At 54.5% G+C, this 27,646-nt stretch overlaps 1 protein-coding gene across 6 annotated transcripts in view; it reads right to left on the bottom strand.

Moving 5' to 3' along the window:
- mlphb (melanophilin b) overlaps positions 1 to 27,646 on the bottom strand; it is a 206,751-nt gene that overhangs the window by 166,441 nt on the left and 12,664 nt on the right. For 5 of the 6 annotated variants that reach the window (XM_038788445.1, XM_038788469.1, XM_038788464.1 and 2 more), the window contains exon 3: positions 14,161 to 14,331. In XM_038788445.1, the coding sequence (XP_038644373.1) occupies positions 14,161 to 14,270 (110 nt within the window). In that variant the 5' untranslated portion in view covers positions 14,271 to 14,331. Of the gene's footprint in view, positions 1 to 14,160; positions 14,332 to 14,979; positions 15,131 to 27,646 lie in introns of those variants that run through there. The other variant, XM_038788457.1, reaches the window with a different exon arrangement.

The following is a 27,646-nucleotide window of genomic DNA, read 5'->3' as shown; positions in this document are numbered from 1 at the left end:
GATGTGGGGACGTTCTCTGATGAGTGCACAATGTTCAGCACCACCTGCGACTCCTCAAACACTGAAGCCGTCCTCATACAAATGGAGTAAGACCTAGACAATATCCAGGCTTGGGTTGACAAATGCAAGTAACATTCATGCCACACAAGTGCCAGGCAATTACTTTCTCCAATAAGTGAGAATTTAACCATAGTCCCTTGACATTCAATGGCATTACCATCATTGAATCCTCCACCATCAACATCCTGGGGATTACCATTGACCACAAACTGAACTGGACTAGCCATATAAATACTGTGGGTTGAAAAGCAGGTCAGAGGCTACGACTCCTGTGGCGAATCACTCACCTGCCCACTCCCCAACGCCTGTCCACCACCTACAAGGTGCAAGTCAGGAGTGTAATGGACTAAGCTCCACTTTCCTGGGTGAGTACAACTCCAACAACACTCAAGAAACTCTACACCATCCAGAACAAAGCAGCCCACTTAATTTGCACCCCATTCACCAACATTCACTCCCTCCACCAGTAATGCAGAGGAGCAGCAGTTTCTACCATCTACATGATGCACTGCAGGAACTCACCAAGGCTCCTTAGGCAGCACTTTCCGAACCCACAACCACTACCATCTAGGAGGACAAGGGCAGCAGATACCTGGGAACATCACCACCTGGAAGTTCCCCTAAGTCACTCACTATCCTGACTTGGAAATATATCACTATTATAAGGTAGAATTGGTAGAGTAGGTAAATTAGTGCACAGTCAAATATAATTTCTGCAGTATTGGAATTGTTGCACTACAACGTGTTGATCTTGCTGGTCTGTCTACATTTGAGGATTAGGGATTTCACCATGTAAATCATTTATTCAGCTAGGCCGTTAGATCTAGGGTAATGAAGAGAAGATGTATTGTGCTCAATATTCCACGTCTGACAAACATCCTGTGGACCGGTGTTTTTTGATATATATATAAATAACTTGGATGTTGAAATTTGATGATTGCACAATGTGGCAAAAATAAGGATGATACAACTTGACTGCAACAGGATATAGGTAGGCTAACAGAATATGGCAAATGGAATTTAGTCCAGAGAAGTGTGAGATTATGCATTTTGATTTAAGGAGTACGGGAAGCAATATATAATGAATAGCACAGTGCTAAATATTGTGCAGGGACAGAGGAAACCTGGGAGGTCCTGGCACAAATGATTGAAGGACATATTGAGAGAGTCAAAGGGCGCAATTCTCCGCTGCCCATGACGGGTCGGAGAATAGCGGGAGGGCCTTCCCGACAATTTTCCCGCCCTCCCGCTATTCTCCCCCCCCCCCACTGCCGCCCCACGACACGAATCGCTGCTCGCCGTTTTTTACGGCGAACAGCGATTCTCCCCAGGCCGATGGGCCGAGTTCCCAGGCCTTTACGGCCATTTTCATGAACACAATCACACCTGCTCTCACCGTTCGTGAAAACGGCCGCAAAGTGCCATCCTGGACAACCATGGCACCGATTGGCACGGCCGCACCACGGCCGTGCTAAGGGTGGCATGGGCCTGCGATCGGTGGGCACCGATCGCGGGCAGCGGGTCCGATACCCACGCACTATTTGTTCTTCCGCCGCCCCGCAGGATCAGTCCGCAGGGCGGCTGAGGAGCATGACGGCCCGCGCATGCGCGGGTTTGACGCGTCTGCGTGATGACGTCATCGTGCACGTCAGCCGCCGTGACACTTGGCGCGCGGACTTAGCGACGGTTGCTAAGCCCGCGATGCCGTGCTTCACGGGGCCGCGCTGCTAGCCCCGCCCGCGGGGGAGAATCGGGTCCTGGGAGGGGGCGTGGAGACTGCTGTGAGACACGGCTAGTTTCACGGCAGCCTTTACGACTCGCCGCATTTGCGGAGAATCACGCCCAAAGTATATGGGCCGGGATTCTCCGTCGGCTGACGCCACAATTGGGAAACGTGACTGGGCGGAGAATTGGTTTTGATTCCAACGGGTGCCGATTTGATGCCAAATCAGACAGTATTCTCCGGGGCCTCCCTGATTCTCCGCCTCTGATGGATCAGATTCCCGATGGTGAGGTTTACTTCTGCTTTTAAAATTTGTGAAACCGGCGTATGGCTGATAAGTGAAATAGAGCAAGTAGGACACAGAGAGGTGCGACTGTGGGCTGCCTGGCCGGACATGGGCCCGGTTCGCTGGGGGTGGGGCGGGCGGGGCGGTGGTGATGGGGGAAACAGGCCGTGTGGCCAGGTGACCCCCTCGGGACTCGGACAGTATCAGGCACGGACCGTCATTACCACGATCTCCAAGGCAGCCATCTTGGTGTGCGCCCCACTGACCACCCACCTTCGCTCCTAGTTCTGCAGAGTGGCCTTATGGGTGCCCCCAACCTCCCCACCCCCATGCCACACCCTCTGCCACACCCTCCAGCATCCACCGGCTACCATCAACAAGCACGACATCAGGCAGCCCGCCCAGGGCAATGCCCACCGGAGCCCTTACAGGGGGGCCGAGCAGGGGCCACGGAGTGTACCGCTGGCAAGGGCAGCATCAGCTGGTGGTACCCCTGGCAGCAGACATGGGCACCAGGACCAGAGTCCCCATGCTTCTGGGTAGCAACAGGGACAGTGATGCGGGACTGGTGGGTGGAGTGCATACGGGGGCAAAATCTAGAGTGCCAACTGGGGCACTGTGTAGCCCACTGGACCTGGTTGAACGCAGGGTACGCACGGTGCTAACATGTTGGCCTTTCACTCCTTGCAGACAATGGTGGCCTTCCTGCCAGCCGTCATAGCCCAGGGAGATTCCCTCTGACTGAATGGGCTGGAGCTGCTCGAGAAGGAGGAAATTGCAGTAGGAGAGCATGCAGCAGCGGAGCCTGCCCCAGGGGAACTGGAGGCAGCCACCCAGGTTGGAGATCAGGCCAGCCAACAGGCCGAAGAGGAGGAGGTGCAAAGGAGATGGCGCATGAGACCTTGCATGTACCAGCAGCGCCAATCATTCAAGGACCTACTGGACCGGGGATGCCATCGAAGACTCCGGCTGAGTAGGGGGACATATGTGCCAGATCATGGAGCACCTGACTCCTCGTGGGAATGTGGGAGGACACCCACTCCCGGTGAACGTCAAGGTGACATTTGCCCTGAACTTTTACGCCAGAGGCTCCTTCCAGGCGGTGAGTGGGGACCTGACGGGATCTCACAGAGCTCGGTACACAGGTGCATCCCGTGCCGTCACATCCAGTTGGCACAATGAATCCATTTCAATGTGGACCAAGCCCACCAGGATGTCCGGGCAGTGGGATGCCTGCGGAGAACACTTGCAGATGAGAGGCTGCTCCATACCAACCGGAAACTGTCCTGCTCCTACAGCCTTCCATCAGGCATATTGGAAAGATTTACAGGCTGTTTGGAAACCTTACGAAGGTACCTTCTGTGACCATCAAGTCCTGACATGGGACTTGACCCCAGAGCTTCTGGTTCAGAGACAGGGACACTACCCCTGTGTCCCTCAGTCTAACAATGGATTGGATTGGAATTGGATTTGTTTATTGTCACGCGTACCGAGTACAGTGAAAAGTATTTTTCTGCAAGCAGATCAACAGATCGCAATGGACTCAATAATGAGAAAAATATAGGATTACACCACTCCATCAGAGAGCAAATAGGAAAAAGTAGATTGGGGAGGTCGAAAATTACAGAATTAGCAGCTGAAAAAACCTCGGGGGCGATTCTCCGCACTCACGACGGTGCGGAGAATAGCGGGGTTCGTAAATTTTTACGGCCACGCTAGTCTGACGCCCTCCCGCTATTCTCCCCCCCCCCCACGCCCGCCTCCCGACATGAATCGCTGCTCGCCATTTTTTTACGGCGAGCAGCGATTCTCAGCTGGCCGATGGGCCGAAGTCCAAGCCCTTTACGACCGTTTTTAGGAACGTCAAACACACCTGGTCTGACCGTTCGTAAAAACGGCCGTAAAGTTGGGATCTTGGGAACCATGGCACCGTACCATGGCTGTGCCAAGGGTGCCATGGGCCCGCAATCGGTGGGTACCGATCGCGGGCAACGGGTCCGATACCCGCGCACTCTTTGTCCTTCCGCCGTATCCATTCGTGGGGCGGCTGAGGGGCATCCCGGCCCGCGCAAGTGCGGGTGTCGTGCAAATGCGCGATGACGTCATCCGCGCATGCGCGGGTTGGAGTCTTCCAATCCGCGCGGCTGACGTCATGTGACGCGTCAGCCGTCGCAAACTCTGGCAAGCGGGCTTAACGAAATTCGTTAAGCCCGCGATGCCGGAGTTCACGGCCGCGGCATGCTAGCCCCGACCGGGGACCAGAATCGGTTCCCGGTCGGGAGGGGGGAGGCTGGCGTCAAACCCGCCCGGATTTGACGCCAGCCTCACGATTTCTCCAGGTTTCAGAGAATCGCGCCCCTCTTGTTTCCCTTACCTTGTTTAGCTCAACAAAAGTTCTGTTTCAAAAGAGGCTTGAGGGCAGTCACACCATACTGAGCATGATTCCATTACTGAAATACTAAGAGAATTCTGCAGCTAGCATTGAAGTCACAAAACTACTTTTTATTCAAAAATATCTAAAACAAAAGCCTTTCTTCACAAGATCAACATGTTCCTCAAGGCTGATATAATTTCAGTTAGCAACTGAGCAATTAATATGACCAGGTTTTTATGTTGTTAGTTTTCCCCTAAACTATTGTTGGCAATCTGTGAGTAAGTTCTTTCACAATCATTTGCATGAAATTGACAAGACCACACCCTGTTCAGAAGCAGGGAGGTGCAGACACCTGAAAAGCCATGAAGGAAGTTTGAGTGTAGGGCCATTCAATTTAGTTTCTTATTCAAAACTTCAAACAATCACCAGCTTTAATCCTGAAGTGAAGTTTGAACACATGGGAGGTGGAACTGCAAATGGTGGCAGGGTCGCGGGGGAATTGCAAAAGAAGGTATTACATTGGTTGCTTGTTCAATCCACTGCCCCATATTTAGTTCCACTAACCTCAAAAGGATGTGTTGTACGGAAATTGGTAAATAGGGGGCGCGATTCTCCACACACACGCCGGTTCGGAGAATAGCGTGCCGCGCAAATTTTCACGGCGACGCAGGTCCGACGCCCTCCCGCTATTCTCCGAACCCCGCACAAACTACACATCGGCATTCCCGGCAAAGGCCTCGAACGCGCCCCCGGCACGACCAGAATCGCTACTTATTGGCCCCCTGCTATTCTCCGGCCCGGATGGGCCGAAGTCCCGACGTCATCATGCACTGTTTTCACGCCGGCCAACACACCTGCTTTTCAAGTTCGTCAACCAGTCGTGCTGGCTGACGAGAGCTTCGATTAGGTGAGCGCACTGCTGGAGTCTGGCCACAACGGGGAAGGCATTCCCGAGAACGGGAGGGGGTCCAGAGCGGGGGGAGTGTGGGAGACGGAGGGGGGAGTGGGGGAGATGGAGGGGGGGAGTGGGGGAGACTGAGGGGGGAGTGGGGGAGACTGAGGGGGGGGAGTGGGGGAGACGGAGGGGGGAGTGGGGGAGACTGAGGGGAGAGTGGGGGAGATGGAGGGGGGAGTGGGGGAGACGGAGGGGGAGTGGGGGAAACTGAGGGGGGAGTGGGGGAGACGGAGGGGGGGAGTGGAGGAGACGGAGGGGGGAGTGGGGGAGACTGAGGGGAGAGTGGGGGAGACTGAGGGGAGAGTGGGGGAGACTGAGGGGAGAGTGGGGGAGATGGAGGGGGGAGTGGGGGAGACAGAGGGGGGGAGTGGGAGAGACTGAGGGGGGAGTGGGGGAGACTGAGGGGGGAGTGGGGAGACGGAGTGGGGAGTGGGGGAGACGGAGGGGGGAGTGGGGGAGACTGAGGGGGGAGTGGGGGGAGACGGAGGGGGGGAGTGGGGGAGACGGAGGGGGGGAGTGGGGGAGACGGAGGGGGGGAGTGGGGGAGACTGAGGGGAGAGTGGGGGAGACGGAGGGGGGAGTGGGGGAGACGGAGGGGGAGTGGGGGAGACTGAGGGGGGAGTGGGGGAGACTGAGGGGAGAGTGGGGGAGATGGAGGGAGGAGTGGGGGAGATGGAGGGGGAGTGGGGAGTGGGGGAGACGGAGGGGGGGAGTGGGGGAGACTGAGGGGAGAGTGGGGGAGATGGAGGTGGGAGTGGAGGAGACTGAGGGGGGAGTGGGGGAGACGGAGGGGGGAGTGGGGGAGATGGAGGGGGGAGTGGGGGAGATGGAGGGGGGAGTGGGGGAGACTGAGGGGGGAGTGGGAGAGACGGAGGGGGGAGTGGGGGTGACTGAGGGGGGAGTGGAGGAGACTGAGGGGGGAGTGGAGGAGACTGAGGGGGGAGTGGGGGAGACGGAGGGGGAGTGGGGGAGACTGAGGGGGGAGTGGGGGAGACTGAGGGGGGAGTGGGGGAGATGGAGGGGGGAGTGGGGGAGACGGAGGGGGGAGTGGGGGAGACTGAGGGGGGAGTGGGAGAGATGGAGGGGGGAGTGGGGAGACTGAGGGGGAAGTGGGGGAGACGGAGGGGGAGTGGGGGAGACTGAGGGGGAGTGGGGAGACGGAGGGGGGAGTGGGAGAGATGGAGGGGGGAATGGGGGAGACTGATGGGGGAGTGGGGGAGACGGGGGGGAGTGGGAGTGGGGGGGGGGTAGGGAGAGAGTGAGCGAGTGACCCATCCAACCCCGGTTACAAAATGTCTGCCACCATGCCATGGCGTGCCGGTCACGAGGACACGGCCGCGGGGTCGACTAACCTCCGTCCAACATGTCCCGTTTCTCTGCCCCCCACCACCCTTCTGTAGGTTAGCACAATGTCTGCGAACAGAACGGCTGTGTTCTGCGCAGTGGTTGGGGCCGCTGTACTGCATTTGGCGATGCAGCAGCATCCACAGCCACAACCCGCAGTGGCTGCAGGGCCAGCTGCAGCAGCAGAGGGAAGGGCCGAGGAGTTGCCAGTCGTCGAGCAGCATGGGGGGGAGGAGGAGGAGGAGGGGGAGGAGGAGAGAGTGAGGGTGCAGCCACGGCGCCAGAGGCGACGACCAAAGCCGAGGGTGTACCGTGTCCGGGTCTCTTTCCTAACAATGACGGACATCATCTGCAGGAGGAGACTCCGGCTGAGTAGGCAGACGGTGATACATATCTGAGAACTCCTGTCGCACCTCGCCCCACGTGGAACGGGGGGAGGACACGCGATCCCGGTAGCCATCAAGGTGACGGTCGCTCTTAACTTCTATGCGACCGGCTCCTTCCAGTCCCCGAGCGGGGACCTCTCCGGGATCTCCCAGTCATCAGTGCACAGGTGTATCCGGGATGTGACCGACGCCCTCTATGCCATCGCCGATCGCTACATCACCTTTCCCGAGGACCGAGCAAGTCAAAACTCACGAGCTCGTGGATTTGCCAGCGTGGCCGGGATACCGATGGTGTTCACGTCCCCATGCGCCCGCCTGCAGGGGACAGGGACGTGTTCACAAACAGGAGGGGGACATACTCCATGAATATCCAGGTGGTATGCGACCCCCACATGAGGATCATGAACGTCTGTGCAAGGTTCCCAGGGAGTGTGCATGACTCCTACATACTGGCGCAGTCGTTCATCCCTGCGATGTTTGAGGGACGTCCCCCCCGGCTGAGGGGCTGGTTGCTAGGCGACAGGGGTTATCCGCTGAGGTCTTGGCTGATGACGCCTATACAGCGGCCTCAGACCAATGCGGAAACCCGATACAACGAAGCCCATGCAGCAACCAGGGGTGTGGTGGAGCGCTGCCTTGGCCTCCTGAAGATGAGATTCAGGTGCCTGGACTGCTCCGGAGGTGCCCTGCAGTACCAACCCGACAGGGTCGCTCGCATTGTTGTGGTCTGCTGTGCGCTGCACAACATCGCGATGCAGAGGGGAGATGACCTGCTGCAGGAGGCGGAGGGAGAAGCAAGTGGCAGTGGTGCCAACACAGAGGAGGAAGAGGCGGAGGAGGAGGAGAGGGAGGAGGAGGAGGAGGAGGCTGGCGGAGTGGCGGGCGCAGCACGCAGACACGACCCTGGTGCTGGTGATGTCCAGGAGGCGGAACGACGGACCCGGCGAGGACGGCGGGCACGGTGGCAGCACGGTTCACGCGTCGTATGCGACGTCCCCGCTGAACACCAAACCACCACCTGCATCGCTAGTCATGCAGAGGGTCAACACATAACTGCCACCACCACAAATTCCCTCCCACCCCCTCTCAGTGTACACTGCTCTACTTCGACATCACCCTTACCACTGGGTCCAGACGGTATGGCACAACATTGATGGCTGTGTCAGCGGGTGTGATCAGTGCCATGTGGAATGATGACAAGCCGCTCTGCGAAGAGCTGTGAGCTCAGAATCGTTAGAGAGAGTCTGACCCATGGCAATAGCTGAACCATCCACCTTGGTGGCCGCTGAGTTCGTCATGGACACTCCATCCCGCGTGGGCTAGCTGTGGGAGGGGGTGGGGGGGAAGGGACTGCACACCCAGCACCGAAGTTTCATCGCTCGTCAACCCCAGCGACACCCGGTCACCATCACGATTCCTGTGGCTGTGGAACAATCACACGGTATTACAAGTAAGGTGGAACAGTGCGTTTAATGTGAACAAAAATGTACAGGTGCCCTAGCCCCTACAACTAAACTGTGCCCTTCACCCATGGCAACTTACTCAGTGTCTCGCTTTGTTGCCTTACGGGCCCTACCACTACGTCTAAGTGATTCCCCAGATGATACAGCAGGAGTGGAGGAGGACTGCTGCGAATCGCCCCCTTCGACTTGTTTCTCCTTCGGCAAGCGTTTCCTGGGGCGACCCGGCCTTGATGGGCCAGGCTGCTCTGCGGGCGTCTCGGGTGACGTTGTGCCACCCTGCTCTGCCTGCTGCCCACCCGATGCACCAGGGATAGGACGGGGGGAGGCCGAGAATTCCGGGACGGCCCGTGTTGGAGTTAATGGGACGGGCCCCGAAACCTCCTCCTCCCTCGGGGAGCCCGGTAGCCCCCGGGCCTCACTTTGGGACAGAGGTGCGAGCGGGGAGGTGCCCTGTCACGCCACCGACACCTGGCGCTGCCAGTCCTGGAGACCTGCAACGGTATCCACCAGGATCCGAAGGTTTGCAGAGACGGAGTCCAGGGAGTTAGGCATTCCCGCCAGGGACTGTGCGATCTCAACCTGTGAGTGCACGACACCATCCAGCACATGTGTCAGGCGGTTGATCCTCTCCGCGACTGACTGCTGGGACTGTGCCATCGACTTCTGGGACTGTGCCATCGACTGCTGTGACTGTGCCATGGCGTGCTGCAACTGGGCCATGACCTGCTGAGACTCGGCCAAGGCCCGCAGCGCACCGGCAATGTCGTGTTGGCTCTGGCGCATTGCTGCCTGTGAGAGAGCAACCCTGTCCAGGGCCGAGGTTGACGCCCAACGCCTTGCATAACCTGACCCATTGCCTCCACCGCGGATGCCACCCGTGCGGTGTTGGCCTGGGTTGCTGCCATGAGCGGCACCACTCCCTGCTCGTGGACGCGGTTCGACTCCTCTAACAGTGTCTGCAGAGTCTGGAAGACAGCCCTCATCCCGTCATTGTTTCCGTGGGTTTCTTGATGCATCGGCTGTGCGGGTGGGTTGAGAAAGTCCAGGAACTCGGAAAACGTCTGGGAGCCAGCTGCATGCTGGGCCTGGTCTGGCCTCTGCGAGTCCGGGCCCTCGGTTGCTCCGACCTCCACCTGCTGTACCTGCTCAGCTGTGATGTGCGACCCAGATTGTGACCCAGGAGCCTCATCACTAAATAGGGCCGCCGGGGTGAGTGTCTCTGGGATGGTGGATGGTGTGGGAGATAGCTGTGCCGCATGCTCGAGGTCGTCTTGGGTTGACGCCTCCTCTATGTCATCGGCCCGCTGAGAGGCCGCAGGGCGTTCGCGGGCCATTTCTCTCTCTTGCTCTGTCGCCGCCCTCTGGGCGTCCTGCTCCACAGATTTGTTTGGGGAGGATGGGACTCCCCGCTGATTGGGCACCCTCTCTTGTGCGGCCCTGGGTGAGGTGGGGGCAGATGCCTGTGTCTGCCTGGAGGCAGACGGCCCTGGTCGTTCGGCATCACGTCCTAGGGAAGAGAATGAAATGGGTTATTTAGATTCGCTCGGCCGTGCGCTGGACGGTCCCAGTGGGCAGGGTGTGAAGGGATAGAGGATGGGGGAGGTGTCCAAGTGGGCAGGGTGTGTGAAGGGGCAGAGGATGGGGGAGGTGTCCAAGTGGGCAGGGTGTGTGAAGGAACAGAGGATGGGGGAGGTGTCCAAGTGGGCAGAGTGTGAATGGACAGAGGATGGGGGAGGTGTCCAAGTGGGCAGGGTGTGTGAAGGTACAGAGGATGGGGGAGGTGTTCCAGTGGGCAGGGTGTGTGAAGGGACAGAGGATGGGAGAGGTGTTCCAGTGGGCAGGGTGTGTGAAGGGACAGAGGATGGGGAAGGTGTCGGGTGTGTGAAGGGACAGAGGATGGGGGAGGTGTCCAAGTGGGCAGGGTGTGTGAAGGGACAGATGATGGGGGAGGTGTCCAAGTGGGCAGGGTGTGTGAAGGGACAGAGGATGGGGGAGGTGTCCAAGTGGGCAGGGTGTGTGAAGGGACAGAGGATGGGGGAGGTTTCCAAGTGGGCAGGGTGTGTGAAGGGACAGAGGATGGGGGGGGGGGGGTTGTTTGTCATGCAGCGTTGTCTTACTTGTTGCAGCTCCGCCAACCTCGCATTGCGCGATCTCCCGGGTGGCAGATCCCCCAACAAGGTCCAGTGCCCTCTGCTCAAACGTGGTGAGGGGGTGCAGGATGGGCGAACCCCCTCCAGTCTTGTTCCGCTCATGGGTGTTGTGAGCGGTCTTGTCCTGTTGGGGGAGGGGGCATAGGTAGATCATTACAATACGGCAGGTATCAGCAGGCCGTTCAGATACTGGCACAGTTTGGGGGTCAAGTTGTAATGAGACCATTGCATCTCTCCATGGGGGCCAGAGCGCTGGGTCTGTGACTACTTTGTGAACCACCCTCAACTCACTCTGCCCCAATCCCCCACCACCCCCCGTGCCGGGTTGGGGGGGGGGGGGGGAGGTGGGTGATTAAGTTAAGGGGGGAGGGATGGTTGTCACCCGGGGGCACCCTCTTGGCACTTACCCTGGCAGCCCTGGTGAGGTTGTGCATCTTCTTCCGACATTGCTCTGCAGAGCGAGGGGTCTTCCCCACAGCACTGACGGCAGCAGCCACCTCACGCCAGTTCTGGCGCACCGCGCTGGCAGGGTGGCGATGCCCTCTACGCGGGCAGATGATAACCCTCCTCTGCTTGATTGATTCGAGCAGCGTCTCCACGTCAGCCTCAACGAATCGCGGGGCTGCTCTCCTGAGCTTCGACATCCTGGCCTAGTTTCTGTGCTCGCCCCCGCCCTTTTACAGCGTCGGGCGGCATCACGTGGGCGTGTTCGTAGCGTCGCCGCGTTCCGGCGTCATCGTGCACGTGATTGACGCGGCCCCGATCCTAGCCCATTTCCCGGACGTGAATACCTCGGGAAATGGGCCATGTCGGGCCGTCGCAAAAGTCGGCCGTTTTCACGGCCAACTTCGCGATTTTCCGCGGGTGCGGAGAATCGCGCCCAGGGTCTCTGAATGTTTTCTGTCCCCACCCATGTCCACTTGAACACCAAACATCCTCCGACTCATACACAATACACTAACTGAGCCAAGCTGATAAGAAATGGCTGCTTTCTCAGCTAAAGGTTAAATGTTTCCCTCTTCTAAGTACTTTGGCTAAGCAATGGGAATTGGTAAAACAAGAACTCAAAACTAAATTTACTGCTAGACCAAAATGAAATTAGAGAGCTTTAGGCAGGCCTGTTAAACATCCACGTGTCCTTTTGAAGTTTAAAGAACAAGAAGGCAAAAACTTTCTTTTGATTTAAGTTAGTCACAGGAACAACTCATGCCTCTTCCAAGAATACAAGGAAGGATTTTGTTTACTCACTGGGTGGTTTGGGTCCTTGGACAGTCAGTCAATATCATAAAATTTTTCGTAAACATTACGTTGCCCTTATCGCTGAATCAATACATGCCCAAAGCAAGCAGAGTTGCTTAAGTGCAATTCCAAATATCAGCCTGCAACAAACAAAAGTCTTCTCTGTCTTCTGGCTCCAAGGGTGTGACATCAAATGAGTTTCAGCAACCTCATTTCTGAGGGCATGGCTGAGAAAATGCTGCATTATTAAATCATGCTGCGAAATTCTGGGAAAACTCAGTGGATTAAAAAGAACACTGGAAATTCTGGCAGCATTCTTCCAGCACTAAGGTAGGTTATTGCCAGGAGTCCACATGTATAAATGCGTTGTTTGATGATTCGATGTTTTTTTGGTCTCCTTTCATAACTTCTGCAAGAAATCCAGCAGAAACAAGCACTAGCAAATATTTTTATCCACTTACTGTGTTTCTATTCAGTTAGTGGGCGAAAGTTTGGCTCTGAGGAAATCAGAAGCCAGAGGTCCTGAGAATGCTAAGTGCAGCACGTTCAGCCACTTCCAGATTAGCCTGCCCAGCACCCCATGTGAGCAATACCTCCCGGACCGGCCAGCGATGCTGAAAGAAACTGCACAACCTCCTCAGGGTGGCCAGAGTGAGTAGGCAGCACTGTGCTCCTGGCTCCAATCTCCTTCCCACACACCCGTAACGCTACCCAACCTACCCGCCCAGCCGAACCCCCACCCTGCACCACATGCCAACACCCATACCGGCAGCCATGTCCAAGTTCCATGGCCACTGAAGCCACCAGCTACCCACCCCCTGGGCTACATGCGTCAGACTGTCTAACACTCTGCTTTTTCTGTTTCCCCAGGCAAGTGAAGGCTGCCCATAATCGCCAGGAGCGGGAAAAGCCAGGAGGGGGACTGCCGGACCTGTGGCCCCTCACTGCGGTAGAGCAGTGGGACCAGCAGTGGTCGGTGGGCCTGAGAAAAAGGAAGTCGTCGGGGTGGAGGTCGATGTCGGGCGAGGAAGTGAGACCCCACTTAATTGCGGTTCCTCATGACACCTGTGTCACTCACCCCCAACACCACCCCCACACCACCCCCTAACCACCCCATTCTCACCCCCACACCACCCTCACACCCACACCACCCTCTGACCCCGACAACACCCTCATCCCCACACCACCCCCTCACCCCCACAACACTCTGAAACCACCCCCACACCCACACTATTCCCACTCCCCCACTCCACCACCACCACCCCTACTCCCCCCTCCCAAACGCACCCCTCCCCAACACAATCCCTTCCACCCCACCCCCACCCATCCCACGGTCTAATCATGCATCTTGTGTTGTATTTTGCATGATCTGCTGGTGATAGGCTGATGTGGCGTTGTATAGCCATGTGTTTCCCAGGGTTGCACACGCCGGAAAACAAGCGACTGAACGCGCTTGCTAAGGGTCTTTGTTCCCTTTTAGTTGAATCGCTCCCAAGGTTTCTTTTGATTTACTGACACAGCTGCTGTAATTTATTTTGTTCCCCTAATTTCTTTTTCTCTCCTTCTGGTGGGTATGGATCTAGAGCTTCACCTTCAGTGTTTCACTTAAATAACTAGATTTTTGTGTGTGAATCTAAACAAGACAATGTTGAGAACTCAGGCTAATCCCAACCTCACGAGTAATCAGGAATGAGAAAACTTTGGGTTTTGGGTGCTGTGAACATCTGAATCTGCAAATGAGATACACGTTGTACTGGACTATGTGCCCACTGAATACCTGAATTGTATAGGTATTATGAATAGCAGAACAGGCGGCTCCCAACTTGTGGCAATGCTGTGATGATACCGGAGCACCACAAGGGAATCATTAAAACTTGATATTTTAGAACTAGTCTTATTTCACTCACAATGCACGGTTCTCAAGGTCCCTCCATCCCATCCCACTGTCTCTTACAAAATTTCACCCCTTTACTTTAATATCTTATCATTGGACATCAAATCCGTGGAACGCCTTCTCTGCCTCAGTCTTTCCATCTTCTTACAAGTGCAGAATTTAAGAATCTCAGCTTTCTGCCACCAAAAGGTTCAATTTCCCTCCTGCTCTCCTCAACCATCATTATGTCTCGTGTTGTGGTGCACCGCCTGGATTTCTCTCTTTTCATTTACTTAGCTCTACTTACCCAAGTCTGTCTTCTTCTTGCTTGCGCAGATCCAGATCCCTTTGAACAACCTGCAAGACATGTTGGGCCTCGTCTTCTGTTAGTTTTGATAGATCCAGCTTCCTTGCCATATTCTCAGTATTTTCTTGGCTTTAATACTCACACGTATGCCAGTGGACAAAGTGAAGAAATCTGTGTAAAAACATATTTCAAATCTTTTCATAAATTGTATCAAGATCCATCCTGGTTACACTGTTTTAAATCATTGCACAGATAAGAACATTTAGAATCAGTAAATAACAATATCATTCAACCTCACTTTCTCATATTCTCCCTTTATCTCTTCAAAGATGTATTTATTTCTCCTCTCTGGTTCAAATTCTGCCCAGGTGGGCTATTTCAAAACTGGACTAACTTTAGGATGGAAGAAGTTGGCATTTTCTTTCCTAACCCCTGCATTTCAGATTTGTCACTTCATATTTCCATTCGTCACCAGAATTAATATTGTTTTCTAGATTAGCGCTCCAAATTCTCTTTATAATCCTGAAATTAGGTCATTTTGGATAAAGTCTTCCTCTTTCGAAGGAAAACAAGTCAACATTTTAAAGTTTTATCAAATTTTAAATTCCTGATTAGCAGAACTGTCTTTGTAACTTGTCCCTGTATCTTCCCAAGCCGAATAATGCACTTCTATTCATTAGCAGGCCAGAGACAGAGTAAGTATGATGACTTTTTGATAGCTTATAATGTTTTAGGAGTCCTTTTAAATAACAGTACATGTCGAGAGCAGATACCATGAAGGCACATTTCACAAGTACAGTTTACAGCAGACAACCTCACCTGCTGCAAGAACACATCATTAAAATTAACAGATGGAGGATTTTGAAGAGTGTCTCACAATTTCTTGATTGGTAATTCGCGCAGTTTCCCTGCAGAAAACATGGGCTGGATTCACCGTTTCAGAGACTATGTCCTCATGCCATCATGAAAAATGTGGTCTTTTACGCCAGAAAAACTAGCGTCAAAAGGCCTCATATTCACAGCCCTGCAGGGGGTTAGCAAGGAGCCGTGGTGATGCTCGCAGCTTCAGCTGCAGATATGAGCCCCCACACTTCCAGGTCAGAGGCCGCGCATGCGCACGGTGGCAGCCTCCAGCGGCCGCGCCGTGGTCCATGACCCCCGATTGCCACCTGCCTGACCCGGACCACCAGATCAAAAATACCCTGGTCCCGTATGAGGCCCCGCCTGCCCTCTGATTGGCCCCCCCCTGAGTATTGGGTAGGACCATGAGTGGTCCACACCATCGGGAATTCGGCCGGTCGGGGGGGGTGGGAGGTGGGCGGAGAACAGCAGGGTGGGCCTCTTGCAATGGTCGCAGGTGGGGGATACCTAGCGTGGCATACTCCTCGAGTACGGTGCTTTTCGGGGGCCAGAGAATCGAGGTACTGGCGCCAGTCCCAATTCCATGCGTGGAACTGAATCGTCCACCCCTGCGATGGAAGCGATTCTGGTGTCGGGGTGCGGAGAATTCAGCACCACGTATTTGGGATTAAAAAACCTGGGTAGATTATCAGAGAGCTTCAGACATTTCTTTTGCTGACTGTTGGAACCAACAATTCTACGGACACGTGCTTGTAGGATTAGAATAGCGGTTTTAATATACTTACAACAGAGCCAGCCTGTTAGCCGTTGAACTTTCGGTGAACTGGCCGGCTGACCCTGTGGCACTAATCTTTATACAGCAGCTCCCGGGGAAGGAGTCCTGGGCGGAGCCAAGGGAGAAGCCACGTACAACTCTCAAGCATTCCCAGAGCTACTCCCCCTGGAGGTCAGATAGTGAAACTGTACTTACAATATAGACACATGTACATACAGGTTATAATCCGGTGTGAATCACATTCACCACATTCACCCCCTGTGAAAGAAATCAAGTCCAGCGGGGGTGGTGGCTCACAGAGTTAGTCTGTCCGGTGGACGAATTGTTCTTTTCGATCTGCGGAGCACCGGGGTTGCAGCCTCTTGCGGTGGCTGTGTGGGTGTTGAGAGCTGGGGTACGATGGCAGACTCCGGGGCGGGTCTCGTCCGAACTTTATACACCTCTGGCTCGACCGGAGACTGGGGGCGCTGGGGGCGGGCTGGTGCTGGCGCGTGGAACAGGTGGGGTGAGCTTGCGGGATCGGGGGCGCGAGGGGGCGGCAGCATAGGGAACGGGGTAAGGGGTTCCTCAGTGGGGGTGGGGGGGGGGGCTGGATCCAGTGGGTGCCAGGTCCCGAAGGGATACTGTGTCCTGGCGACCGTCCGGGAACTCCACGAATGCATACTGGGGGTTGGAATGGAGGAGGCGCACCTTTTCAACAAGGGGGTCAGTTTTGTGCCCCCTGACGTGCTTCCTCAGGAGGATTGGGCCTGGTGTCCTCAGCCATGCCGGAAGTGAGACTCCCGTGGTAGTGCTCCTAGGAAAAATGAAGATTTGCTCATGAGGGGTTTGATTTGTAGCTGTACAGAGGAGGGATCTAATTGCGTGGAGCGTGTCTGGGAGGACTTCTTGCCATTGGGAGACTTGGAGTTTTCTAGACCGGAGGGTCAGCAGGACGGTCTTCCAATCGGTCTTCTAACCGATCAGTGGCAACACACTGTGGCGACTGCATGTCAAATAACACATCAATGTTCAGGATTTCATTGCATCAAACATACAAGGTAAAAGCAAATTCACTGATTCTGTACTCCGTGGGTTGCTGCAGAGGTGGAGTGAGGAAATTTCCTTCAAAGGGATATTGGGATAGGCCCATGACACTGCAGCCAATGCTCTAACCCTTGATGGGTGTTGCTCTCCGCTGGGAGTGTGGGGGCAGTAATTTCATTCTGGGGGGGAAAGTTTTTACAGGAGCGGTCCAGTGTTATATTAATTAGATGGCCCGATTAAGAAGGTGAAGAAACACCTGGACCATTTGAGGAGGGGAACCGTACACAGAACCAGTGGGACAGCCCGCCCCTATTATACTTGTCGGTGATATTGCTACAGATGAAAGTAATGCTGCAGAAAGCTACCCAAGGAAGAACTAAGTAATGTTCCAGTGGGAATGCAGAAGTTATATCCACTGATGCACCTTCGAAAGTCAGGAGTCAACCCATTGAGGTTCAAACTGAAGTTACTTCTACATCAGGAGTGCCTGCTAATGAATTACGATGCTCCCAAAGGAACAGGAAGTCCCCGGACCAACTTACCTTATAATGTACTGAGTTGGGATCCATTTATTGTATAATATTATAAATAGTTCCTTGTTATGAGTGGGTGGAAAGAGCACAGGAGACTCAGCAACTCACTGACAACCATGATGTGCACGGCTTCTTCAGCACAATCAAAACCATCTGCGGTCTGAGTACCCAGGGTCCCACCCCACTGAGACCCAAAAATGAGGAGGCGCTCACCAGAGACAGAGATGCTCAGCAGAGACAGAGACAGTCAACGCCCGCTGGAGAGGGAACATTGATAACTTCCTCAACCAAAAATGGCCTTTGACACAAGTTCCCTCAACACCATCTCGCAACAACCTACCCACTACCATCTCAGTGCAACCCCAGCTCACCTTGAGGTCGAAAAAGCCATCAACAGCCGAAAAACAACAAAGTATCTGGCGCAGATGAAATCCCTGCAGAAGTATTAAAATATGGCGGAGATGCACTCTTGACAAGGATCCACTACCTCATCAGCCTTATCAGGAAGGAAGAGAGCATGCTGGGTGCTCTCAGAGATGCCTTAATTGTGACCATCTTCAAGAAAGGGGACATGTCCGACTGTGGAAATTACGGAGGGGTTTCCCTATTCTCTGCCATGGGAAAGGTCATCGTAAGAATCCTCCTCAGCCGCCTCCTCCCAGTGGCTGAAGAGCTCCTCCTTGAGTCGCAGTGCGGCTTCTGCCCACCACGAGGCTCAATGGACACAATCTTCAGCACACGCCAAATCCTGGAAAAGTGCAGGAAGGAGCCTCTGTGCATGGCTTTCTTTGATCTCGCAAAGGATTCTGACTCTGTCAACCGTGAGGGATTGTGGTGCAGCCTCCTCAAATTCGGCTGCCCGGAGAAGTTCGTCACCATTCTCCACCTTCTCCACGATGACATACAAGCCATGATCTTCACCAATGGAACCACCATAGACCCAATACTTCTGCGAACTGGGTTAAACAGGGCTGTGTCATAACACAGCTCCTCTCCATCTTCTTTGCAACAACACTCCATCCCATTACCCTGAAGGTCCCTGCTAAAGTATCTGACAGGAAGGAAATTGTTCAACCTCTAATGCCTCCAGGCCAGAACCAAGACCACCCCAACTTCTGTTGTTGAGGTGCAGTATGCAGACAAAGCCTACGAAGCCCTCAGAGATTGAACTACAAACCATCGTCAACACATTCACCGACACATATGGGAGAATGGGCTGCATGCTAAACAAAGGTTCTCTGCCAACAGAAAACAAAGGTTCTCCGCTAGCCTGCTCCTGCCACACAAAACTGTCCCCATACTATCAAGATCCATGGTGAGCGCCGGGACAATGTGGAACATTTCCCATACCTCGGGAGCCTCCTCTCAATGTGAGCAGACATTGACAATGAAATCCAGCATTGACTCAAATGTGCCAGTTCAGTCTTCGGATGCCTGAAGAAGACCGAGACCTCAAATCCAGCACCAAGCTCATGGACTACAGAGCAACTGTGGCCCCATCCTCTTATATGCATCAGAAACATGTACAATATGCAGCAGACAACTCAAATCCTTGCAGAGATATCACCAACGTTGCCTCCACAAAATCCTGCAAATCCACTGTCAGGATATGCGTACCAACAGGAGTGTCTACTGCCAGGCCAATATCTCCAGTATCGAGCTACTGCTCACGCTCGACCAACTGTGATTGGTGGGCCACATTGTCCACATTCCTGACACAAGACTCTGGAAACAAGTGTTCTATTCAGGGCTCCGCAATTGCAAGTGATCACTAGGAAAGCAGAGGAAACACTGCAAGGACACTCTGAAAGCCTCCCTAAATCAATGCAACATCCCATTGATATGTGGGAATCGCTTGCCTTAGAACACACAAGCTGGAGAAGAAGTATCAGCAAAGGCGCCAATCACCTCATCCACGACACTGAGGGATTGCCCAAGAAGAAAGAGGGAGGGATGTGGTAGCGTGTCCCTTTAAGGGGCGAGTTTTCATAGGGTCAAGTGACCCATTTAGCCAATTGGGCGGAACACGCAAATCAAGGGGCTAATTGGGGGTTTTCCTTGCCAGTCAGTAAACTGGAGTCAGAGTCATGGATAGCAGTATTAGAATTGATGGACGCCACTGTTTCCAAAATACTACACATGGCATGCTGGCATTGCTGGCATCACCAGAGATTATTGCCCATCCCTAATCGCTTGTTGCTTTCTTACACTGATGGCCTATAGTTTTGCTGCACATTAATCCATTTTATAAAATATTTTGATGCTTTTTGATGTGGAAGACGCGGTACAAATGCAAGTAACATTTACTGATCAAGTCCAGCACAGTGGGGAAAAGCATCATGAGTCCAGCATGTGACAGATTTGAATTAAAGGAACTTTGTGTTCATTATCTGCTGCAAATCGTCTCGAACTTACAGAAATCCTTCCCATTATCATTTTAAGCTTTTTAAAAAATAAGCCATCTGTTACAAATCATCATTTTGAAATGTATAAAAATGTTCAACATACTGCTATTTAGGATAATTAAACCGATTATTCTTATTTTAAACTGTTACGCCAGCCAAACAGAGGAGCAGTAAAATCCACCTGAAACAAATTATTGAAAGTTTGAAAAAACATTAAACACAAATTGTTTAGTCAAGATCTGAGCTTGAGTGTATGATAATACATACGCTGCTCTGTTCAAGTTCCATGATTAGAGAAACCAGTCAGAATTAATAGCTGGAGGTTTTACTGATGGCAATCGAGTTCTCAGCGTGGTCTAGGCATTTCATAGCTGTCAATTTATACACGGCCATTTCATACCCAGTCAATTTATATCCATCCATTTTTTCCTCAACCATCTTATACCCAAAAATGTTATAACATTCTCTCTGTTCATGTATCATCCTCCTTGTCCAAGTTTTGCTAATCATAGCTCACAATGTGATATCACTATTTCAGAAAACAGTTATTTAACTTGGCTTCTAGAGAAAGTTTTGGCTTTCTAATTTGATGAATTTTTTTCTGAAGAAGTTACAATGTTGATGGATGAAGATAAATTGATCGATGTTCTCTACCTAGATTTTCAGAAAGCTTACTCCACAAGATAGAATCATTTTGAATCAATGGAAAGTTCTTTAATGGATGAATAATTGACTAAATTCTTATTGTTAAAAATTGTTTTTAATAGTTATGGATCTGCCTGCAGACTCTACATAGTTATATCTCATAGGGATCAGTCTTAGGGTGATTTCCATTTATTTTCTCCGTAAACAAAGGGGAATTATCTATAAAGGTTGAGGATGATATGATGATCTGTGCAAGTGATAAGAGTGTAAACAAAAATAGACTGCTGTATGCAAATCTTAATGAGATGGCGATATGCCTCCATCTACAAAATGACATTTAACCTAAATAAATGTAAGGTTATGTAGACCATAAAACCATAAGACATAGGTAGGTGGACTAACAGTGAGTATATATGCATCCTGCCGGGCATAGAACTGAAGTCTATTAGAATCCATAGAAAAGTTACAGCACAGAAGGAGGCCATTCAGCCCATCTTGTTCATGCCAGCCGGAGGACACCAAGTTGCCCTTTCTCATCCCACCTTCCTGCAGCCGGTCCATAGCCTTGTATATTATAGCACTTAAGCTGTAGATTTTAAAAGAGTTTAGAGTTTTGTGCCTCCACCACCAACTTGGGCCACGAATTCGAGACTCCCACTACCCTCTGCATAAAAAGGTTCTTCCTCATGTCCCCTCTACGCCCTCTGCTACTTACCTTGAATCTTTGTCCCTTGGTTCTCGAATTCTAGAATTCTCCACCAGGGGAAACAATTTTATCCTGACCACTCTATCTCTTGCCCCCCCATAATTCTGTACACCTCAATTAAGTCATCCCTAGGGCGGCACATGGTTACCATTGCTGCCTGCAGCGCTGCGGATCCAGGTTCGAGTCCTGGCTCTGGGTCACTGTCCGTGTGGAGTTTGCACATTCTCCCCGTGTCTGCATGGGTTTCACCCCCACAACCCAAAGATGTGCAGGTTAGGTGGATTGGTCATGCTAAATTGCCCCTTAATTGGAAAGAAAATAATAATTGGGTACTCTAAATTTCTTTTTAAAATGTTTTTAAAAATTAAGTCATCCCTCAGCTTTCTTTGTTCTTTGTTTGTTCCACAGAAAATAACCCCAACCTATTCAATCTCTCCTTGTAGCTACGCTTTTCTAGCGCCGGCAACATTCTTGAAAACCTCTCCAGAGCATTAATCCTGTATTGTCAAGGTAAAAGATCTCAGTATTGTAGCAAATCATTTACCTAAGGTTCACAAGCAATGCTATAAAGTAATAACCAAACAAGTAGGGTATGAGGTTGTATTGCCCGAATGACTCAATATAATTCTTGTATGAGACTGTGATTAGGCTTCACTACTGCACTCGTTTTCCTCCCCTCACATGGTAGGTAATACAGAGGGCGAAATTCTCCCAAAACGGGAGAAATCGTAAAACTGCCGTAAAACCTGGGCGGGTTTTACGGCAGCGCGCCCCTTCCCGACGGGGGACCGATTCTGGTCCCCCGTCGGGGCTAGCAGCCCGACGTCGGAGGCTCCGACAAGTCGGGCTTAACGAAAATCGTTAAACCCGCTTGCCGGAGTGAGCGCCGGCTGACGCGTCATATGACGTCAGCCGCGCATGCGCAGGTGGGAAGACTCCACCCGCGCATGCGCGGGTGACGTCATCGCGTTTTTGCGCGAAACCCGCGCATGCGCGGGCCGGGTTGCCCCTCTGCCGCCCCGCGTATTGATACTGCGGGGCGGCGGAAGGACAAATAGTGCGCGGGCATCGGGCCCGCTGCCCGCGATCGGTGCCCACCGATCGCGGGCCCATGGCACCCTTGGCACGGCCGTGGTACTGCCGTGCCAATCGGTGCCATGGTTATTTTTTGCGAGTTTGTCACGACGTTTTTACGAACGGCAGGACCAGGTGTGTTTGCCGTTCGTAAAAAGGTCGTAAAGGGCTGGGACTTCGGCCCTTCTAACAGCTGAGAATCGCTGCCGGCCGTAAAAAAACGGCGGCAGCGATTCTTGTCGGGATTTCGGCGGGGGGGGGGGGGAATAGCGGGAGGGCGTCAAAAAAGTCGGGAAGGCCCTCCCGCTATTCTCCCACCCGTCGTGGGGGGCGGAGAATTTCGCCCAGAGACTTTGATATAGGTTGAGAAGAAGGGCACACAAATGAGACCCAGCTTAAAACATGATGGATACTGACATAGCTTTAAAAAGTGGTGTGTACTTGCCCACAGTTGGACCCAAGCTGGATCATATGATGGGCACAGGGTTTATTTTAAATTAGTCTTCTCTCCTTCCTTTTTCAAGAGTGGGTGTGTTCTGCACTATGGGCGTCAGTCTTCAGGTTTCTCAACAAAAGGTTTGTTGCAAAATGGCAGTCTGTGGTAGATCCACCCACATACTTTACTTATAACTCATAGTAGATCTCATACATTTATTTAACCTTTCTCTTTTATGCCAAAGGTGTGACTCATGCTGGAATACCTGGATGACAACAATCACCCATGACTTCGCTGATTGGCTTTCTTCACCTATGAGTAATTAATGAGTTGTGATTAAGGGACAGGGTCATCTAACAGACCCACGCCTAATCACTTTCCATCCAACATCTCAGAAGCAGTGTTTACAAACTACCTTCCCTCCAACAACTTTGAATAACTCTGTACAGCACAGCAACTAAAATTTATTTTGAGAAGATAATTTCAGTGAAACATGAAAAGGACTTTATGATGGAAACTGAACTGAATGCCTGAATTCACGTTGGTATAGATCTTCTCATTCCCAGCTGCGTTCACATTAAAAAAAGCATGAAATTAGCAGTATATACGGTGAGCTAAACATTCTAATTTTAGCCTACAAACCCATGTTCAACCTTTGGAGAAGAATTGGCAATTTTGCCCATAATGAGACCTAAATAAGAATGAACTAAGAGCAGGAGTAGGCCATCTGGCCCTTCGAGCCTGCTCCGTCAATCAATGAGATCATGGCTGATCTTCTGTGGACTCAGCTCCACTTCCCTGCCCAAACATCATACCCTTTATTCTTCATAAAACGATCTATCTTTATCTCTTAAACATTTAATGAAGGAGCCTCAACTGCTTCACTGGACAGGGAATTCCATAGATCCACAACCCTTTGGGTGAAGAAGTTCCTCCTAACCTCAGTCCTAAATCTACTTCCCCGTGTTTTGAGGCTATGCCCCCTAGTTCTGCTTTCACCTGCCAGTGGAAACAAGCTGCCCGCATCTATCCTATCTATTCCCTTCATAATTTTATATGTTTCTATGACATGCTCCCTGCATCCTTCTAAATTCCAACGAGTACAGTCCCAGTCTACTCAACCTCTCCTCGTAATCCAACCCCCTCAACTCTGGGATTAACCTCGTGAATCTCCTCTGCACACCCTCTAGCTCCAGTACATCCTTTCTCAGGTAAGGAGACCAAAACTGAACACAATACTCCAGGGGCGGGATTCTCCGACCCCACGCAGGGTCGGAGAATCGGCGGGCAGCGGCGTTATTTCCGCTCCCGCAGGGTTTTTAAATCTCCCACCGGCCAAAAACCGGCGTTGTGCAAATCCTGCCGGCAGCCTCTGAAAACAGCTGGCGCCGGCGGGATTTCATTTTTTTTTTAGTGTCCACAAATCTCCGGCCCGGATGGGCCGAAGTCCCGCCGACGTGGCCATGGGTCACGTCGGCGAAAATCACAGTTGCTTTAAAACGGCGTCAACCATTGATGATGGTTGACGCCGTTCAGTTTCGGGGGGTGGGTTGCGGCATCGGGGGGGGGGGTGGGGTTGCGGCAGCGGGGGGGGGGTTGCGGCATTGGGGGGGGTTGCGGCATGGGGGGGTGTGGGTTGCGGCATCCGGGGGGTGGGTTGCGGCATCGGGGGGTGGGTTGCCGCATCCGGGGGGTTGCGGCATCTGGGGGGGGGGGCATCGGGGGGGGGGGGGTTGCGGCATCGGGGGGGGGGTTGCGGCATTGGGGGGGGCATCGGGGGGGGGGGGTTGCGGCATCGGGGGGGCATCGGGGGGGGTTTTTGGGGGCAGCGGCGTGCAGAGAGGGGGGGCTACGGATGCCCTGGGCCAACGCACCGTCGCCCCCCCCTGTACGCCGCTGCCCCCTACCCCAACCACCCCCCCCTCACCATCCCTACCTCCCTCCAACGCCCCTACCCCCCTCCCCACCACCCCTACCCCCCCTCCCCACCACCCCTACCCTCCCTCCAACGCCCCTACCCCCCTCCCCACCACCCCTACCACCCTCCCCACCACCCCTACCCCCCCTCCAACGCCGCCCCCCATCTCTCGCAACGCCGCAACCCCCCACCCTCAACGCCGCAACCCCCCCCCCCCCTCTCAACGCCGGTACCCACAACCCCGTCCCCCTCCCTCTGAAGGCCGGTACCCACACACCCCCCCCTCTTCATCCTCCCCCCCTTCCTTCCTCCTCCCCCCCTCCTCCCCTCCTCCTCCCCCCCTTCCTTCCTCCTCCCCCCCTCCTTCCTCCTCCCCCCCTTCCTTCCTCCTCCCCCCCTCCTTCCTCCTCCCCCCCTTCTTCCTCCTCCCCCCTTCCTTCCTCCTCCCCCCCTTCCTTCCTCCTCCCCCCTCCTTCCTCCTCCCCCCTCCTTCCTCCTCCCCCCTCCTTCCTCCTCCCCCCTTCCTTCCTCCTCCCCCCTTCCTTCCTCCTCCCCCCTTCCTTCCTCCTCCCCCCCCTTCCTCCGTCCCCCTCCTTCCTCCTCCCCCCTCCTTCCTCCTCCCCCCCTCCTTCCTCCTCCCCCCTCCTTCCTCCTCCCCCCTTCCTTCCTCCTCCCCCCTTCCTTCCTCCTCCCCCTTCCTTCCTCCTCCCCCCCTTCCTCCCCCCCCTCCTTCCTCCTCCCCCCTTCCTTCCTCCGTTAGTGGGGGGGGGGGGGGGTGCGGCGTTAGTGGGGGTGGGGGGTGGGGGGTGGGGGGGTACGGCGTTGGAGGGGGGTAGGGGTGGTGAAGGGGGTGGGGGTGGTGAGGGGAGGGGGTTGGGGTAGGGGCAGCTGCGTGCAGAGGGGGGGCGACGGTGCGTTGGCCCCGGGCATCAGTCGCCCCCCTCCTCTGCATGCCGCTGCCCCTACCCCAACCCCCCCTCACCACCCCTACCCCCTTCACCACCCCTACCCCCCTCCAACGCCGCACCCCCCCACCCCCCACTAACGCCGCACCCCCCCCCCCACTAACGGAGGAAGGAAGGGGGGGAGGAAGGAAGTGGGGGGGGGGAGGAAGGAAGGGGGGGGGAGGAAGGAAGGGGGGGAGGAGGAGAGAGGGGGGGGTGGTGTGGGTACCGGCCTTCAGAGGGAGGGGGGGGTGTGGGTACCGGCGTGGGGGGGGGGGGTACCGGCGTTGGGGGGGGGGTACCGGCATTGAGGGGGGGGGTTGCGGCGTTGCGAGAGATGGGGGGCGGCGTTGGAGGGGGGTAGGAGTGGTGGGGAGGGAGGTAGGGGTGGGGAGGGAGGTAGGGGTGGTGAGGGGGGGGGGTTGGGGTAGGGGGGCAGCGGCGTACAGAGGGGGGGGCGATGGTGCGTTGGCCCCGGGCATCCGTCGCCCCCCCTCTCTGCACGCCGCTGCCTGCAAACCCCCCCCCCCCCAAATGCCGTACCCCCCCTCCCCAATGCCGGAACCCCCCCCCCAATGCCGGAACCCCCCCCCCCGCAATGCCGGACCCCCCCCCCCCGCATGCCGCAAACCCCTCCCCCCGCCGCATGCCGCAAACCCCCCCCCCCCGCAATGCCGGACCCCCCCCCCGCATGCCGCAACCCCTCCCCCCCCCGCATGCCGCAACCCCCCCCCGATGCCGGAACCTCCCCCCCCCCCCGCATGCCGCAACCCCCCCTCCCCGCATGCCGCAACCCCCCCCCCCAAGAATGCCGGAATCCCCCCCCCCCGCATGCCGCAACCCCCCCCCCCCCGCATGCCGGAACCCCCCACCGTATGCCGCAACCCCCCCCCCGCATGCCGCAACCCCCCCCCCGCATGCCGCAACCCCCCCCCCGCCCCGCATGCCGCAACCCCCCCCCCCCCCCGGCATGCCGCAACCCCCCCTCCCCGCATGCCCGCAACCCCCCCCCCCCCCCAAATGCCGGAATCCCCCCCCCCCGCATGCCGCAACCCCCCCCCCCCGCATGCCGGAACCCCCCACCGTATGCCGCAACCCCCCCCCCCGCATGCCGCAACCCCCCCCCGCATGCCGCAACCCCCCCCCCCCCGCATGCCGCAACCCCCCCCCCCCCCCCCACATGCCGCAACCCCCCCCCCCAAATGCCGGAACCCCCCCCCCCCCAAATGCCGGAACCCCCCCCCCCAAATGCCGGGTTTGTCTCTCTCCTCCTCCTCCAAAAAACGCCGGGTCTCACCACTTCCGCAGCTGGTGAAACTGACGCATATCGCGTCAGTCAGCTGCTGGCCCCTCCGGGAACGGAGATTGCCAGAAAAGAAGGCCCGGACGCCGGAGTCATGCACACCGCTTTTTACCGCCGGAAATGGGCGTCACGTCGGTCCGCGGAGAATTTCGCCCCAGGTGTGGTCTCACTAACACCTTGTACAGTTGAAGCATAACCTCCCTAGTCTTAAACTCCATCCCTCTAGCAATGAAGGGCAAAACTGCATTTGCCTTCTTAATCACCTATTGCACCTGCAAACCAACCTTTTGCGACTCATGCACGAGGACACCCAGGTCCCGCTCCCTGGCAGCATGTTTTAATATTTTATCATTTAAATAATAATCCCTTTTTCTTTAATTCCTAGCAAAATGCATAACCTCACATTTGTCAACATTGTATTCCATCTTCCAGACCCTAGCCCATTCACTTAACCTATCCAAATCCCTCTGCAGACTTCCAGTATCCTCTGTACTTTTTGCTTTACCACTCATCTTAGTGTCATCTGCGAACTTGGACACATTGCCCTTGGTCCCCAACTCCAAATCATCTATGTAAATTGTGAACAATTGTGGGCCCAACACTGATCCCTGAGGGACACCACTAGCTACTGATGGCCAACCAGAGAAACACCCATTAATCCCCACTCATTGCTTTCTATTAATTAACCAATCCTCTATCCATGCTACTACTTTACCTTTAATGCCGTGCTTCTTTATCTTATGCAGCAACCTTTGGATTGGCACCTTGTCAAAAGCTTTCTGGAAATTCAGATATACAACATCCCTGTTGTCTACTGCACTGGTAATGTCATCAATGGTAATACTCTCCATGAACATCCC

The sequence above is a fragment of the Scyliorhinus canicula genome, chromosome 2, assembly GCF_902713615.1.
Source record: "Scyliorhinus canicula chromosome 2, sScyCan1.1, whole genome shotgun sequence".
NCBI classification, from domain to species: Eukaryota; Metazoa; Chordata; class Chondrichthyes; order Carcharhiniformes; family Scyliorhinidae; genus Scyliorhinus; species Scyliorhinus canicula.
This window is presented reverse-complemented; position numbering and strand designations above follow the sequence as displayed.